The sequence below is a fragment of the Ovis aries genome, chromosome 18, assembly GCF_016772045.2.
Source record: "Ovis aries strain OAR_USU_Benz2616 breed Rambouillet chromosome 18, ARS-UI_Ramb_v3.0, whole genome shotgun sequence".
Classification (NCBI taxonomy): domain Eukaryota; kingdom Metazoa; phylum Chordata; class Mammalia; order Artiodactyla; family Bovidae; genus Ovis; species Ovis aries.
Window position 1 is genome coordinate 7,624,200 of NC_056071.1, and position 14,932 is coordinate 7,639,131.

At 48.1% G+C, this 14,932-nt stretch overlaps 1 protein-coding gene across 6 annotated transcripts in view; it reads left to right on the forward strand.

Annotated features, from left to right (window-relative positions):
- Positions 1–14,932, forward strand: part of LOC101111912 (protein FAM169B) — a 91,964-nt gene that overhangs the window by 39,068 nt on the left and 37,964 nt on the right. For all 6 annotated transcript variants that reach the window (XR_009597311.1, XR_009597310.1, XR_009597312.1 and 3 more), the window contains exon 4: positions 9,117–9,202. Coding sequence is in view for 2 of the 6 variants with exons in the window: in XM_060401985.1 (XP_060257968.1) it covers positions 9,117–9,202 (86 nt within the window). In the remaining 4 variants the exon portion in view is untranslated. The remainder of the gene's footprint in view (positions 1–9,116; positions 9,203–14,932) is intronic.

The window sequence follows — 14,932 nt, forward strand, 5'->3', positions numbered from 1 at the left end:
GACACGGTGAGAAGTTGGCTGTCTGTGGCCCAGAAGGCTCTCCCCGGAACCTGACCATGATCTCAGGCTCCCAGCCTGCACAAGTGCAAGAAGGAAACCTGTGTTGTCATATGTGGTGCTCTGCCACAGCTTCATGAATGGATGAAGACATGGCCCTTGATTGGCTGCCTGGTGCTGCTCACGTCTGGGGTGCTGGTCACGGTGTGTTGGGCCCTGGCCTGCTGGCCTGTCTTGCTCCTGCTGAGCAGTGTCTTCTGTCCTGGGTCCCTGGTGTCAAGTGTCTGCTGAATAAATGACCACCTCCTTTCCCGTCTCAACGTGCTGAACGAGGTTCACTCTGTTAAGATCTTTCCTGTTGGCCTCTCTGTGCTCATCCGTGTCTTACCTTGCCACCTCCTCACCTCTCCTCTCATCTCTGTCTTCCCTACTCTGCCAGCCTTCCCAGGGCCTGGTCCTGGCTCTGTCATCCATCTCTCTGTCCATTCTGCCCCTGGAGTATAGTGGCTAGAGCAGGTGCTCTAAAACCCGTGAGACCCGGTTCATGTCCAGTTCCAACACTGCTGTTTGTAGGCACTTGACTTTGAGTTTCCTAACCCCTCTGAGCCTCACCTGAGGGGGAAAAAAAAAAGCCAGGTGCTTGGTAGGTGCTTGGGCATGTGGTTCTGGAGAATATTGCTTTAAAACAGTAACAGTCTCATGTTCCTCTCCTACTCTGAAGCATGGTGGCCGCTGATGGTCTGTAGGGTGTAGCCCTAGAGGCCTGCATGGCGGGAGGTGCTTCATGTCCCAGGTGCTGTCTCCTCCTCCAGGCTGTAGGTGTCTTCAGTCAGGGTCTAACTTGCATTCCTCTGGTGGCTTAATTTTGCACTCTGTTCATAATAGCTACTCAGCATGTGGGTTGGATGACCATGTGCTTCAGAATTGTGGCCTCTAGGGCCCCAAACCACCCTGCTGCTCCCCTATCCTTGGTGCTGGCAGGTGAGGAGGCCGAGCAAGCAGGGCACACGGGCCACCGTCCCCTGCCAAGGTCACCGATCCTTGCTCCTTCAAGTCCTTCTCAGGAGAGCTCCCCACTGCCACAGCCCCCCTGCCGCCCCGTGCCAGGTGATGGGTGGCAACCAGCTCTCCCTTACCCAGCTTTTAAAAGGTGATTGTTTTATTTAAAGATATTTAAATAAAAAAGGGTTTAGCTCCATTAAGAAATCTTAGGCAAGGTGGAAGGTTTAAAAATCTTGGGAGCTTCTGGGCAGGTGAAAGTGTGTGCCTTGATCAGGTATGGTTGTCCTCACAAGCCTGGGAGGAGGAAGCAAGGAACATGACTGTCGGCTAATGCTCCCTGATGGAAAAGGACCACGCGCGGTGGGTAGGAGCGTGTCCCCACTCACACCGGGAGGTGGCGGACAGGATGGTAGTGGTCAGTGTGGGGAAGAAAGGCAGACATTTCCCATGCAAACCGGAGCAGGAAGTTCGGCAACGGAGCTCCCAGGAAGAAACAGGGTGTTAGCAAGAGCTTCCATTGTGTCCCTGACAAAAGCCAGCAAATAACAAGGGCTTTTCATACTTCTTTGGAATCCCAGAGAAACCCTTGAAGCAGGTGGAGGAAGTCTTTGGAAATGACCGAAAAGCTTCAGACACTTTGGGGAAAGCAGATGAGTGAGATGAGCTGTTTCAGCAAAACTGTGTAAAGACTAGGTTAAGAGGATGTTGAGGGCTCCATACGACAGACGGGGGACCCAAGGTGGGGAGGGGGTCATGCAGCTAGTAATTGAAGAAGCTGGACTCTGAGCCCCGCCTGGCGCTGAGCCCTGTCTTCTCTCACACCAGGTCCACAGGGCCGTGTCCAAAGTGCTTCCTGTTTCGTCTCCGTGTCGGCACTGGTTTATGTCTGTAGAGGTGGCGTCTGTGAAGAGTGAAAGTTGTGTTGAGATTTATTTCTCGCACATGGATGTCCATTTGTTCCAGCACCGTTTGTTAGAAAGACTGTCTGTGTTCTCCTGTGTTGCACTTGCTCTTCCCGTCATGCTGCAGCCCTCCAGGCTCCCCTGTCCATGGGATTCTGTCCACGCAAGAATACTGGAGTGGGTTGCCAGTGCCTTCTCCAGCTCCTCTGTCAAATCTGACTATGTAGAAGTTGACTACACTCATGTAGGTCTGTTTCTGGGCTCTACATTCTATTCCATTGATCTCTCTGTTCACCTGATGCCGTACTGTCTGGGTTACTGCAACCTGGAAATTGGGTAGTGTCCATTCTCCAGGTTGTTCTCTTCTAGTATCATCTTTTGCCTCTCTTGGTAAACCTCAGAATCATTTCAGGGAAATCCACGAAATAACTTCTTGGAATTTCCATTTGGATTGTATTGCATCTATACGTCAAGTTGGGAAGAACTGGCATTTTGATGCTATTGAAACTTCCTGTTCAAGAACACTGAATATCTCTTTATTTAGTTTTTCTTTGATTTTGTTCATCACAGTTTTGTAAATAATTTTCCTTGTATAGCTTTTATACATATTTTCTTAGATTATTAAATGTAAGTATTTCATTTAGTATAAGCCTAAGTATCTCATTTTTGGGGGGTGCTAATGATGAAAGTGAAAGAGGAGAGTGAAAAAGTTGGCTCAAAGCTCAGCATTCAGAAAACTAAGATCATGGCATCTGGTCCCATCATTTCATGGGAGATAGATGGGAAAACAGTGGAAACAGTGTTAGACTTTATGTTTTTGGGCTCCAAAACCACTGCAGATGGTGATTGCAGCCATGAAATTAAAAGACACTTACTCCTTGGAAGAAATGTTTTGACCAACCTAGATAGCATATTGAAAAGCAGAGATATTACTTTGCCAACAAAGGTCCATCTAGTCAAGGCTATGGTTTTTCCAGTGGTCATGTATGAATGTGAGAGTTGGATTGTGAAGAAAGCTGAGCACCAAAGAATTGATGCTTTTGAACTGTGGTGTTGGAGAAGACTCTTGAGAGTCCCTTGGACTGCAAGGAGATCCAACCAGTCCATCCTAAAGAAGATCAGTCCTGAGTGTTCATTGGAAGGAATGATGCTAAAGCTGAAACTCCAGTCCTTTGGCCACCTCATGTGAAGAGTTGACTCATTGGAAAAGACCCTGATGCTGGGAGGGATTGGGGGCAGGAGGAGAAGGGGACGACAGAGGATGAGATGTCTGGATGGCATCACCAACTCCATGCATATGAGTCTGAGTGACCTCCGGGAGTTGGTGATGGACAGGGAGGCCTGGCGTGCTGTGATTCATGGGGTCACAGAGAGTCGGACACAACTGAGTGACTGAACTGAACTGAACATAAATGGTATTGTTTGTAATTTCAAATTCCACTTGTCCATTGCTGGCATGTGGGGAAGTGATGGGCTTCTACACGTTAGCCGTGTTTGCGGCAACCTTGCTATAATCGATGTTTGCCCTCTGCCTCTCCCATGTTTAAGCCTCGCCCAACACACTGCTTGAGGTGTCCTGAGTGGCCTTGGATTTGCCTGGCTCTGTGCCTCTTCTCAAGGGTTAACCTGCCCTCGCCTGTCATCTCTGCCTGTTCTGACACCTTACCCGGCGATCCAGAACTTGATCTGGCCAGCTTCCTATGGACACTTTCCCAGTTCAGTTTTAGTTCAGCTGCTCAGTCGTGTCTGACTCTTTGCGACCCCATGGACCGTAGCGTGCCAGGCCTCCCTGTCCATCACCAACTCCCAGAGTATATGGAAACTCATGTCCATCGAGTCAGTGATGCCATCCAACCATCTCATCCTTTGTCATCCCCTTCTTCTCCCACCTTCCATCTTTCCCAGCATCAGGGTCTTTTCCAATGAGTCAGCTCCTTGCATCAGGTGGCCAAAGTATTGGAGCTTCAGCTTCAGCATCAGTCCTTCCAATGAATATCCAGGAATGATTTCCTTTAGGATGGACTGGTTGGATCTCCTTGCTGTCCAAGGGACTCTTAAGAGTCTTCTCCAACACTTCAGTTCATAAGCATCAATTCTTCGGCACTCAGCTTTCTTTATAGTCCAACTCTCACATCCACACATGCCTACTAGAAAAACCATAGCCTTGACTAGATGGGCCTTTGTTGGCAAGGTAATGTCTCTGCTTTTAAAATGCTGTCTAGGTTGATCACAGCTTTCCTTCCAAGGAGCAAGCATCTTCTAATTTCTCAGCCCCTCAGCAGAACTGACCCTTCCTCTGGGTCCTCTGGACTCTGCCTCCCAGCTTGATTCCAGCATCTATCACATCCTGCCCCATATTGCAGCAGCCTGTCTAGCTCTCTCTGCTCTGCAGGCTACCGATTCCCAGGGGCAAGGATGCAGACTTACTCAGTGGCCTCTGGGGAGCTGGGCCATTTGTGCGTCCGGAAACTCAGCCCCAGCTGGTAGAATTCAGTTCATCCTGCTGAGCCTTGATGAAGCCAGGCCACTGGGAGTCAGCCTCACTGTCTTAACTTGTTTGGGAAACCTTGGGGTGTCACAGAATACAATCCATTACTGGCACCTTCTTTGTGGTCACCTGTCACTCGGGGGGAGATGGGCACTAAATCAGAGCAGTGAGGCTGGCCTGTCAACCGCAGTGCCCTTGTCGACTGCTGACACCACGGCTCATTCATTTGCAGGGGTCCATTCTCCCAGGTCCTACGTGGTGGAGGAGCCAGAGGGTTCTGCTCAGGATTCTATTTGTCTTTCAAATCTACAGATGTGCGGTTTCTACTTTGTGCCACTCTGAAACTGCTGGCCCCAGTGTCTCGGAAGTGATGCCCCGAGGCTGGCTCTGCTGTGGCTGCCTGTCCCCCGAGGGTCCGCCTTTTGTCCTTGCTGAGCTGGGAACAGCTGCTCTCCAAGGGCTCCGCCCCATTCCTCCTGCCTGTCTCCTCTTGACTGGGTCTCAGGCTTTTCGGATCAAAAGCTGCTGTTCTTTGGAAGGCTGATTCTCTTTTTCAAGAGTCGTTTTTGAGACAATGCATTTTAAGCCTATTAAATTTGATCAGACTTCACCTTCATTGTTATGTATACTTAACAGCTTAAGATTAGTTTTGAAAAAAGAAAAAATTCCATCTATTCTGTGACAACTTGTGTGGCTAATTAATGCTCTGCAGTGCACCGTGAAACTTTGCAAGGCACCACACAAACAGCAAGTCGTAACACATTTCCTGTTTGAAGCTGTCTCAGTAAATTGAACATCTGTATTATAAGTAATACACCATGTTAGTAAATGGAACATCTTTTATTGATTTACCTTGTTAAGCGGGAAAATAATCCTTATGGTTTTATAAGCCTCCTGAAAGTTCCAGTAGGTGCCACTTGGAGCATGAATTTAGTTGAATAAATGAAGGCAGATGTCAAGCATTTAATTGGCTCTTCTCTCAGTTGGCTCTATCAATTTTGTAACTGTTGTTGAAGACAAGATTCACCACTGGTATGAAACTGACAGTGAATTAGATGCTATTGGGTTTTGGAAAGAAGCAACTGGCTGTGCAGAGTTAGTGCTCAATAATAGCTGATGTCATCATTTGGTCTTCGATTCCTCCAAGAGCAGAGAGGAATAGGGAGGAAGGTGGTGGCAGCTTAACTCGATCGCCTCACAAAACTTGTTTTAAAGTCTTGAGCCTGACGTTAAATGTTCAAAGGAACTTTTGTTTTCTACTCTGGGTTGTTTTCCTTCAATTCTCCAGCTAAAAAGATTTGACTGGGAAGTTGTATTTTTTTTTTTTAATCTTGTGGCTCCTTTACCCCTGGAGGCTCAGATACCTGTCTTGAGAAGCAGGTATAAAAATGTCAATAAAAGTAGTATAAAAAGATAGTGGAGGAGGACTGAACTATGGTACATTCAGACAATGGAGTATTTTAGCACTGAATACAGTGCTGAAAATGATTTTGAGCTATGAAATATCTGTGTCTTTATGAAAAGACGTGTGCTCAGTCGTGTCTGACTCTTTGTGGCCCCTTGGACTGTAGCCCCCCAGGCTGCTCTTGTCCAGGGAATTTTTCAGGCGAGAATACTGGAGTGGTTTGCTGTGCCCTCCTCCAGGGGATCTTCCTGACCCAGGGATGGAACATGCGTGTCTTGTGTCTCCCTCAGATTCTTGACCACCAGCGCCACCTGGGAAGCCCCATGAGCAGACATGAGAAAGTGAAAGCCGCTCACTCATCTGACTCTTTGCGACCCCATGGACTATACAGTCTGTGGAATTCTCCAGGCCAGAATACTGGAGTGGGTAGCTTTTCTGTTCTCCAGGGGATCTTCCCAACCCAGGGATCGAAGCCAGGTCTCGCACATTGCTGCTGCTGCTGCTAAGTCACTTCAGTCGTATCCGACTCTGTGTGACCCCAGAGACGGCAGCCCACCAGGCTCCCCTGTGCAGGTAGATTTTTTACCAGCTGAGCCACAAGGGAAGCCCAAGGATACTGGAGTGGGTAGCCTATCCCTTGTCCAGGGGATCTTCCCCACCCAGGAATTGAACCAGGGTCTCCTGCATTGTAGGTGGATTCTTTACCAACTGAGCTATGAGGGAAGCCCCATGAACAGACATAGAGCAAACTTAAATGCATCTCACTGTTAGTTCAGTCGATCAGTTGTGTCTGGCTCTTTGCGACCCTGTGGACTGCGGCACGCCAGGCTTCCCTATCCATCACCAACTCCCGGAGCTTACTCAAACTCATGTCCATTCAGTCAGTGATGCCATCTAACCATTTCATTCTCTGTTGTCCCCTTCTCCTCCGACCTTCAATCTTTCCCAGCATCAGGGTCTTTTCAATGAGTCAGCTCTTTGCATCAGGAAGAAACTAATCTGAAAACGCCATATACTGTATGGCTCCAACTATATGGCCTTCTGGAAAAGGCAAAACTAAGGAGAGAGGAAAAAGATCAGTGGTTGCCAGGGGTAGGAGGTAGTAAGAACGGGTGAGGAGGCAGAGCACAGAGAGCTTTCAGGGCAACGGAAATACTCTGTGTGATATCGTAGTGATAGGTACATGTGATGATACACTGGTCCAAACCCATAGAATGCACAGGAGTGAACCCTGATGGAAACGTCGGGCGGTCACGAAGTGTCCGTTTAGGTCCATCGGTTGTAACAAATGTCCCACACTGCTGGGAGATGATGGTAACAAGGGTTGTGTGTCTGGGGAGGGGGAATATGGGAAATCTCTGTTCGCTCCTCTCAATTTTGCCATGAACCTAAAACTTCTCTTTTAAAAGCACTTAACTTGCTTTAAAAACTGATTTTGTTTATTTATTTCTGGCTGTGCTGGGTCTTTGTTGCTGCAAGGGTTTTTCTCTGGTAGCGGAGAGTGGGGGTTACTCTCTCGCTGCGGCGGGCAGGCTTCTCGCTGCGGCGGGCAGGCTTCTCGCTGCAGGCTTCTCGCTGCAGCGGGCAGGCTGCTTGCTGCGGTGGGCAGGCTTCTCGCTGCAGGCTTCTCGCTGCGGCGGGCAGGCTTCTCGCTGCGGTGGCTTCTCGCTGCGGCGGGCAGGCTTCTCGCTGCGGTGGCTTCTCCTGTTGCAGAGCATGGGCTCCCGGGCATGCAGGCTTCAGTAGCTGCAGCACATGGGCCCCGTGGTTGTGGCTCCCGGGCTCCAGAGCACAGGCCCAATAGCTATGGTGCAGGGGCTTAGTTGCCCTGCAGCATTTGGGATCTTCCTGGATCAGGGAGCAAACCCATGTCTCCTGCATTGGTGGGCAGACTATTCACCCCTGAGCCACGAGGGAAGCCCTAAAACTTCCCTTAAAAAACAATCTTAAAAAAAAAATTTGCCAGAAAGCAGCCAAAGTGACTTTAGTGTTTTAAAATGTGATTTTTAAGCCATGAAAGGAGAGCTGCCCTGTTGGGAGATAAGAGGCGGAGGCCATGACTGGATTTGCCTTTGGAGCAGCCCCTTAGGATGGAAAGATTGGCAGGGGAGACTGGAACAAGGGGACGGGTGGGGACAGACCAGCCGGCATCTGGGGCTCTGGGGTTGGATCCTGTCGGGAGGCGGCAGGTGGAACGATGGGGCCTGGCAGCTGCAGCAGGAGCAGGGAGGAACTGGCGTGTTAATTAGCAGATGCTGAGTGCCCCTGCCTGCCTGGCCCTGAGCTGGGTGTTTCACATCTGATCCTCATCCGAACTTGTCAGCCACCTCGGCTGATCAGCCTGGGTAGTTCCGATGAGAAAGCTGGGGCCTGGTGAGACTGAGGGTGTTCCAGATCACCTCTACTAAGCAGCAGGTGTTAATTGCTCAGTCATGTCTGATTCTTTACAAATCCATACTGGAATGGGTAACCATCCCCTTCTCCGGGGGATCTTCCTGACCCAGGGATCAAACTTGGATCTCCTGCATTGCAGGTGGATTCTGTATTGTCTGAACCACCAGGGAAGCCCCCATGTCCAAACTCAGAGTGGGTGGAATCAACAGGTCTCAGTGACTGTCTCAGAATGTGGGGGCAGGAGTGGGGTAGGAGAGATGTCTCTATCCTCCCTCTCCTGTAGGTCCTAGCCCCAGAGTTCTCTTATCCAAGACCCCCACCACCCCTGCACAATTTGCCCCATCTACAACTGACCCGTCTTAGAAACAGCATTAAGCTTGGAGTCCTGGGTCTGAGGGCCGGACATGACCGCAGCCCTCCTTGCTGGTTGCCTTTCCTTCTCAGAATGTCAGTGTCTTCAGAAGAATGCAGATGTCAATTTCATTGTGAGAATGGAAGAAAAGCATGTAAAAGAAGCCAGTGCCAAACCCAGCACCCAGGATAATGAGGGCTCATTCCATGCCCTTAGATGATGTTGGGTTTGCCTAAATTTGCGGAGTTCCAAGTTGGGTCATATAGTTGGACTTAAAAAAAAAAAAATGTAATTCTCATCCAGTGAATTTGTCAGTACTACCTGCACCCAACAGCCCTGGGGTACATCCTGTGTTGGGGTTGTTAGGCCATCTCTGCAGACAGCTGTGAAGTCCTTTCAGGTGAGAGTGGTCGCTCCGTCCTGGTGAGTGCTCTCAAGATAACTCATCCTAGAAACATCATCTCTTTTCTCATTCATAAGCTTTCCTTTGCATCTTGACAGTGGCTGCAAGCTGATAAAGCTGCCCCTTTGATGGCCATGTGCACCGCCTCATTTTCTCTTGGCTTTCTCTTTCAGTTGTGGCTGTTTATGCGAAGCAGTCCTGGTGGACCACTGAAGATGTACTAAGGACCTCTGATCCTTCAAGGGAGGGTCTGATGAAGGTGAGGCATTGCAAACTTAAGCGGATATTGCGAAATGGGTTGTAAAGGTCAGTGTACTTATTATCATGTTAGTAAGTTAGTCTGCCGCTGTGGATTCATTTTATAGGACTGCTCTAACAAAGTGCCAGCAGACGGGGTGGTTTAAACAACAGAAATGTGTTATTTCCCAGTCCCAGAGGCTGGAAGTCCAAAAGCACAGTGTTGGCGGAGTCAGTTTCTTCCAAGGCCAGGGAGGGAGAATCTGCCCCAGGCCTGTCTCCTAACTTCAGCTCTCCTTGGCTTATCAGTGGTGCTCTCCCTGCATCTCCCCATCCTCATGCCTCTGTCCCTGTCTGGCTCTGTCCAAATTCCCCTTTTCTATATGGACACCTGTCATGTTGGATTAGGGCCCACCCTAATGACCTCATCTTGATGTGGTCAAGACACTTTTTCCAAATAAATCACATTCACAGCACTGGGGGTTAGGACTTTAATATCTTTTTGGTGGGCACCGTTTCATCTATAATACCCCACCTTCAAGAAAAATAGTGTTAATGGCTATATGTAACAGACAGCTGGCTGTTGGTAAATCCTTCTTGCCTTCCTGAGTGGCCTCTGCTGTCTTAATTCTGAAACATTAATCCACATCATCTCTCTAGTGTGTAGGGAAGTTTTATTACATTCCAGTAGATTATTGGGCTTCCCTGGCGGTGCAGAAGTTAAAGCATCTGCCTGCAATGTGGGAGACCTGGGTTCGATCCCTGGGTCGGGAAGATCCCCTGGAGAAGGAAATGTCAACCCACTCCAGTATTCTTGCCTGAAGAATCTCATGGACGGAGGAGCTTGGTGGGTTACAGTCCACGGGTCACAAAGAGTCGGACACGACTGAACGAAGTTTTATTACATTCCTAGATTTATTGGTACTTACTATGAGTTAGATATTGTGCTAGACGCTGGCCTGTGTATTACCTAGACTTTTGACAGGGATTATCTGACTTCAGAATCTTTAAGGTATTTGGTTTGTAGACAAAGAAATTGAAGCTGAGCCACATAGTTAGTAAGTGATTTAACTGGACACACACTCTATCCTCTCTGATGGCAGGCCTGGTGGGCTTTGAGGTGCTGTGGCTTTATGGAGACTAAGGATGGCAAGGGTAAAGTTTCCCTGTGGCTAAGGATGTTCAGCATCTTTTCATGTACTTTTTGGGGAAAGTAGCTATGAAAATCCTTGGCCCACTTTTTAATTGGATTGACTTTTTACTGTTGAGTTGTAAGAGTTTTTCCATATTATAGCTGCAAGCTCTTATTGCATATATTGTTAGCAAATATTTCTGCCCTTTCTATGGGTTATCTTTTTCAAGTATGTTTCAAGGTTATCACTTCTACCAGCTTTGTTGAGGTATAAGGTGGCACAAGTGGTAAAGAAACTGCCTGCCAATACAAGAGACATAAGAGACATGGGTTCAGTCCCTGGGCTGGGAAGATCCCCTGGAGATGAGCATGGCAACTCACTCCAGTAGTCTTGCCTGGAAAATCCCATGGACAGAGGAGCCTGACGGGCTACGGTCCACAGGGTCACAAAGAGTCAGACGTGAGTGAAGTGACTTAGCACGCATGCATGCGATTGACATATAACACTGTGTAAGTTTAAGGAGGGCTCAGTGGTAGAGAATTGCCTGCCAAGACGTGGGTTCAGTACTTGGGTCTGGAAGATCCCCTGGAGGAGGAAATGGCGGCCCACTCCAGTATTCTGGCCTGGGAAATCCCATGGACAGAGGAGCCTGGCGGGCTACAGTCTATGGGGTCGCAAAAGAGTCACATACAACTTAGCGACTAAAGAACAGGTTTAAGGTGCTCAGTCTTGCTTTGATACACTGATACACTGCAAAATGATTACCACCACAGTGTTAGTTAAGCCTGCATCGCATCACCTAATTGCCGTTTCTTTTTGTGTGGTGACCTGTGCTCTTGGCAACTTTCAAGTATATAATACAGGTATCGTTAGCTACAATCACTGTGCTGTGTATTAGACCCCCAGAACTTGTCCATCTTATTATTGGAAGTTTGAACCTACCGATCATCTTTCCCTTTTTCCCACACCCAGACCCTGACAACCACCACTTAGCCTCTGTTGCTGTGAGTTTGACCCTTTAATGTTACACGTATAGGTGAGGTCACGCACTGTCTTGTTTTTCCCCTTATTTCACTCAGCATCATGCCCTCCAGTTCCATCCATATTGTCACAAATGGCAGGACGTTTTCAGGTCTGGTTTTAATTGATTTGATAGATATTATTTTGAAAAGGGCTTTCTTCCAGTAAACTAACGGTGGCTGGAGGTTCAGCAAATAAGCATGGTGTACTCAGTGAGGCTCCTGACGTAGCTGTGCATGTCACTGTCCATAGATGAAGCAGGTGGCATGAGGACTGGGTGTTCTAAATTCCAGGAACAGTCTGGGTTGCTGTTTAAATATACATACGTACATACAAACATACATATATACATATATGTATATATATAGTTTTCTTTTTTCCAGAACAAGAGTGGTAAATTCCTTTGTGTATCAATTCCAAGTTTAGACGAGGAAAGCCCTCACATTTTCTGAAAATGTGGCTAATGCTGTGAACAGAAATGGAGTGTTAATTCCACTTAATGAACCAGGTTGTAAAGATCTGTCTGCCCCAGCTGTGTGTGGGGATAGTGTTCCTCTCAATTTATAGAACTTGGGGTCTTGACTTCTTCCCTTTTAATTGCATTCTATTTCTTAGCCAGCTCTTCTTCACAAATTACCAGACCAAACCAAACTGAAACCCAGCTTCCTTAGTATTCTTTCTGTGAACGTCATTAGTGGCCCTAATTGAGGGATTAGAACTGGATCTTAGTTTTTTGTTTTCAGAAATGTCTCTAAGTCAGAATCACATGTTGCACATTCTTCCCCCCACCCCGCTCCCCGTAATGAAATTGGACAAATTAAGCGCATCTTCTTTCTTTCCTTTATTCTCCTGCCAGGTTTTGATTGGTTATTTCCCTTCTGCCAGATGCAATCTGTTTTTCTCTTCTGGCTTTCCTCTGAACTTTTTGGTTTTATAAGTTGAAAAATATAACCTCCCACATCACACCCGTCGGGTTTCGTGATGAACTAGTTATTCTCAAAGTCAGAACTTGATTTGGCTGCTACTGTCTGAAATACAAAATTGGGGTGGCTTCTCAGAGTTAAGCTGGTGTGGCTTTTGCAAATCTTTTTCTCATCTAAGATTTGGCTCCAGATGAAGGTGAAATAGTTTGCATTCTGGGCCAATTAATAAGTTTATTGGCACTAAGCACTTCGTGCCATTTGTTAGAGGGCCGCAAGCTGATTTATTTTTATTACTGAAGCATCTGAGAAACATGAAAGTGTTTGACAGACCACTGAGGCAGTCTTCTCCCTTGACTTGTGGAAGAAACAAACTGAAACGAACTGTGAGCTGCTGAAGCTCTCCCAGCAAATCTAAGCCGAGAAGCCACAACCACAAATGATGATGATGATAAATATTTAAGGGTCAAGGATTAAATATGAAGGGCTTCCCTGGTGGCTCAGCAGTGAAAGAATCTGTCTGCAATCCAGGAGACTCAGGTTCGATCCCTGAGTGGGGAAGATCCTCTGGAGAAGGAAATGGAAGCCCACTCCAGTATTCTTGCCTGGAGAATCCCATGGACAGAGCATGGTGGGCTACAGTCCTTAGCGTCACAAAGAGTTGGACACGACTGAAGCCACTGAGCACAGCACACATTAAATATAAAACCAAGCATCATATTTATGTCAAACTTACGGACTTCCCGTGTGGCGCAGTGGTAAAGAAAATGCCTGCAGTGCAGGAGAAGTGAGTTCAATCCCAGAGTCAGGAAGATCCCCTGAAGGAGGGCATGGCAACCCACTCCAGTATTCTTGCCTGGAAAACCCTGTGGACAGAGGAGCCTGGTGGGTTACAGTCCAGGGGGCTGCAAAGAGTCGGACACGACTGAGCATGCAGGCAGCAGCAGTTCCCTCTCCCAGAGCCCGCATGGACGAAAATCTGGGCTGCAGCAGGTCCACTGGCCTGGGACTCAGAAGTCCTGGTCTGGGGTTTCAGACCTGGCCTGCCTTTGGCAGAGCCCTCATCCAACTGTCTTAAGTCCTCTTGTGAACAAGGCAGTGAAATAAACAAATGTAACTGCTTACCCTCTTTGAGCTTCAGTGTCCTCACCTGTAAACCAGGATTTCCCTCGCGGCTGGTAAGAGTCAAACGGTAGCATGTGGGTGGCAGTCTCAGCCCAGGCGTTGATAAGACTCTTGCTGATTTCATCGTGGTGCATACGAAAGGGTGATACACACCCAGGCCCTTAGGCTGCCATATGGGAATGTTGTCGGAGTAAAATCTAATAATACTGTCATTGTGTCACTGGCTGTTTGGTTTTACCTCAAGCGCCACATTTTAGTCCAGAGGGCTGAATTTAGACTGCTTCTGGGCTCACTCACATAGAATGGGGATTGATTAGTTATGTCTGCTGTGGGTGCAGGAGGCCTTCATTTGTACCACCTGTGCCAGCCGTGAAATTAAGACGCTTGCTCTTTGGAAGAAAAGCTATACCTAACCCAGACAGCATATTAAAAAGCAGAGACACTACTTTGCCAACAAAGGTCCATCTGGTCAAAGCTATGGTTTTTCCAGTAGTCATGTATGGATGTGAGAGTTGGACCATAAAGAAGGCTGAGCACCAAAGAATTGATGCTTTTGAGCTGAGGAGTTGGAGAAGACTCGTGAGATCCCCTTGGATTGCAAGGAGATCAAACCAGTCAATCCTAATGGACATCAACCTTGAATATTCATTAGAAGGACTGATGCTGAAGCTGAAGCTCCAATACTTTGGCCACCTGATACAAAGAACTGACTCATTTGGAAAGACTCTGATGCTGGGAAAGATTGAAGGCAGGAGGAGAAGGGGACAACAGAGGATGAGATGGTTGGATGGCATCACCGACTCAACAGACATGAGTTTGAGCAACCTTTTGGAGTTGGTGATGGACGGGGAAGCCTGGCATGCTGCAGTCCATGGGGGTGCAAAAAGTCGGACATGACCGAGCAACTGAACTGTGCCAGCCATGGGCTATGTGCACACAGAGAATGCTGACAGGCAGGAACAGGAAGTCATTTTGACTTGTTAATGATGAAGCCCTTTTGTGGGCCTGAGCTTGACCACAGTACAGTTTCCTCAATTGTCGTGACATTGCAATGGGTGAGAGATGGTTCCATATGTAGCCTTGGGATGGGCTGGGCCTCGAGTTCCAGTAACTCTGTGGGGTTGAGACACTAGTATATACTCAAAATCTGTCACAAGTCATTGAAAATCAGTTGATCTTGGCGTAGCCACTGCACACCAGTTATGACCCCCTATTATTCACCTTGTTCTGAGCGTCAGAATCCTTGAGCTGTTGTTAAAGATATGGCAGATTGGGTTTCTCCCTGGACACATCCAGGTTTCTGCTGAAATGGCTTGCCTGGAAGCCACCTCCTGTTTCACTGATATGTGACTGTCCTCTGCCTCCTCACACTCCCCGTCTGTGGCTCTGGAGACCAAGGGGGCCTTTCTGGCCCTCCCCCCTGCTCCTGGAGGCCAGGGTGGGTGTGAAAAGCCAGGGTTGAGAAAACCTCCGTGAGAAACTGTGATCCTCAGTTTGGATCTCAAGCACGAGAAGAACTGCGCGGTGGGGGAGCCCACACCTGGCCCCCGGCGT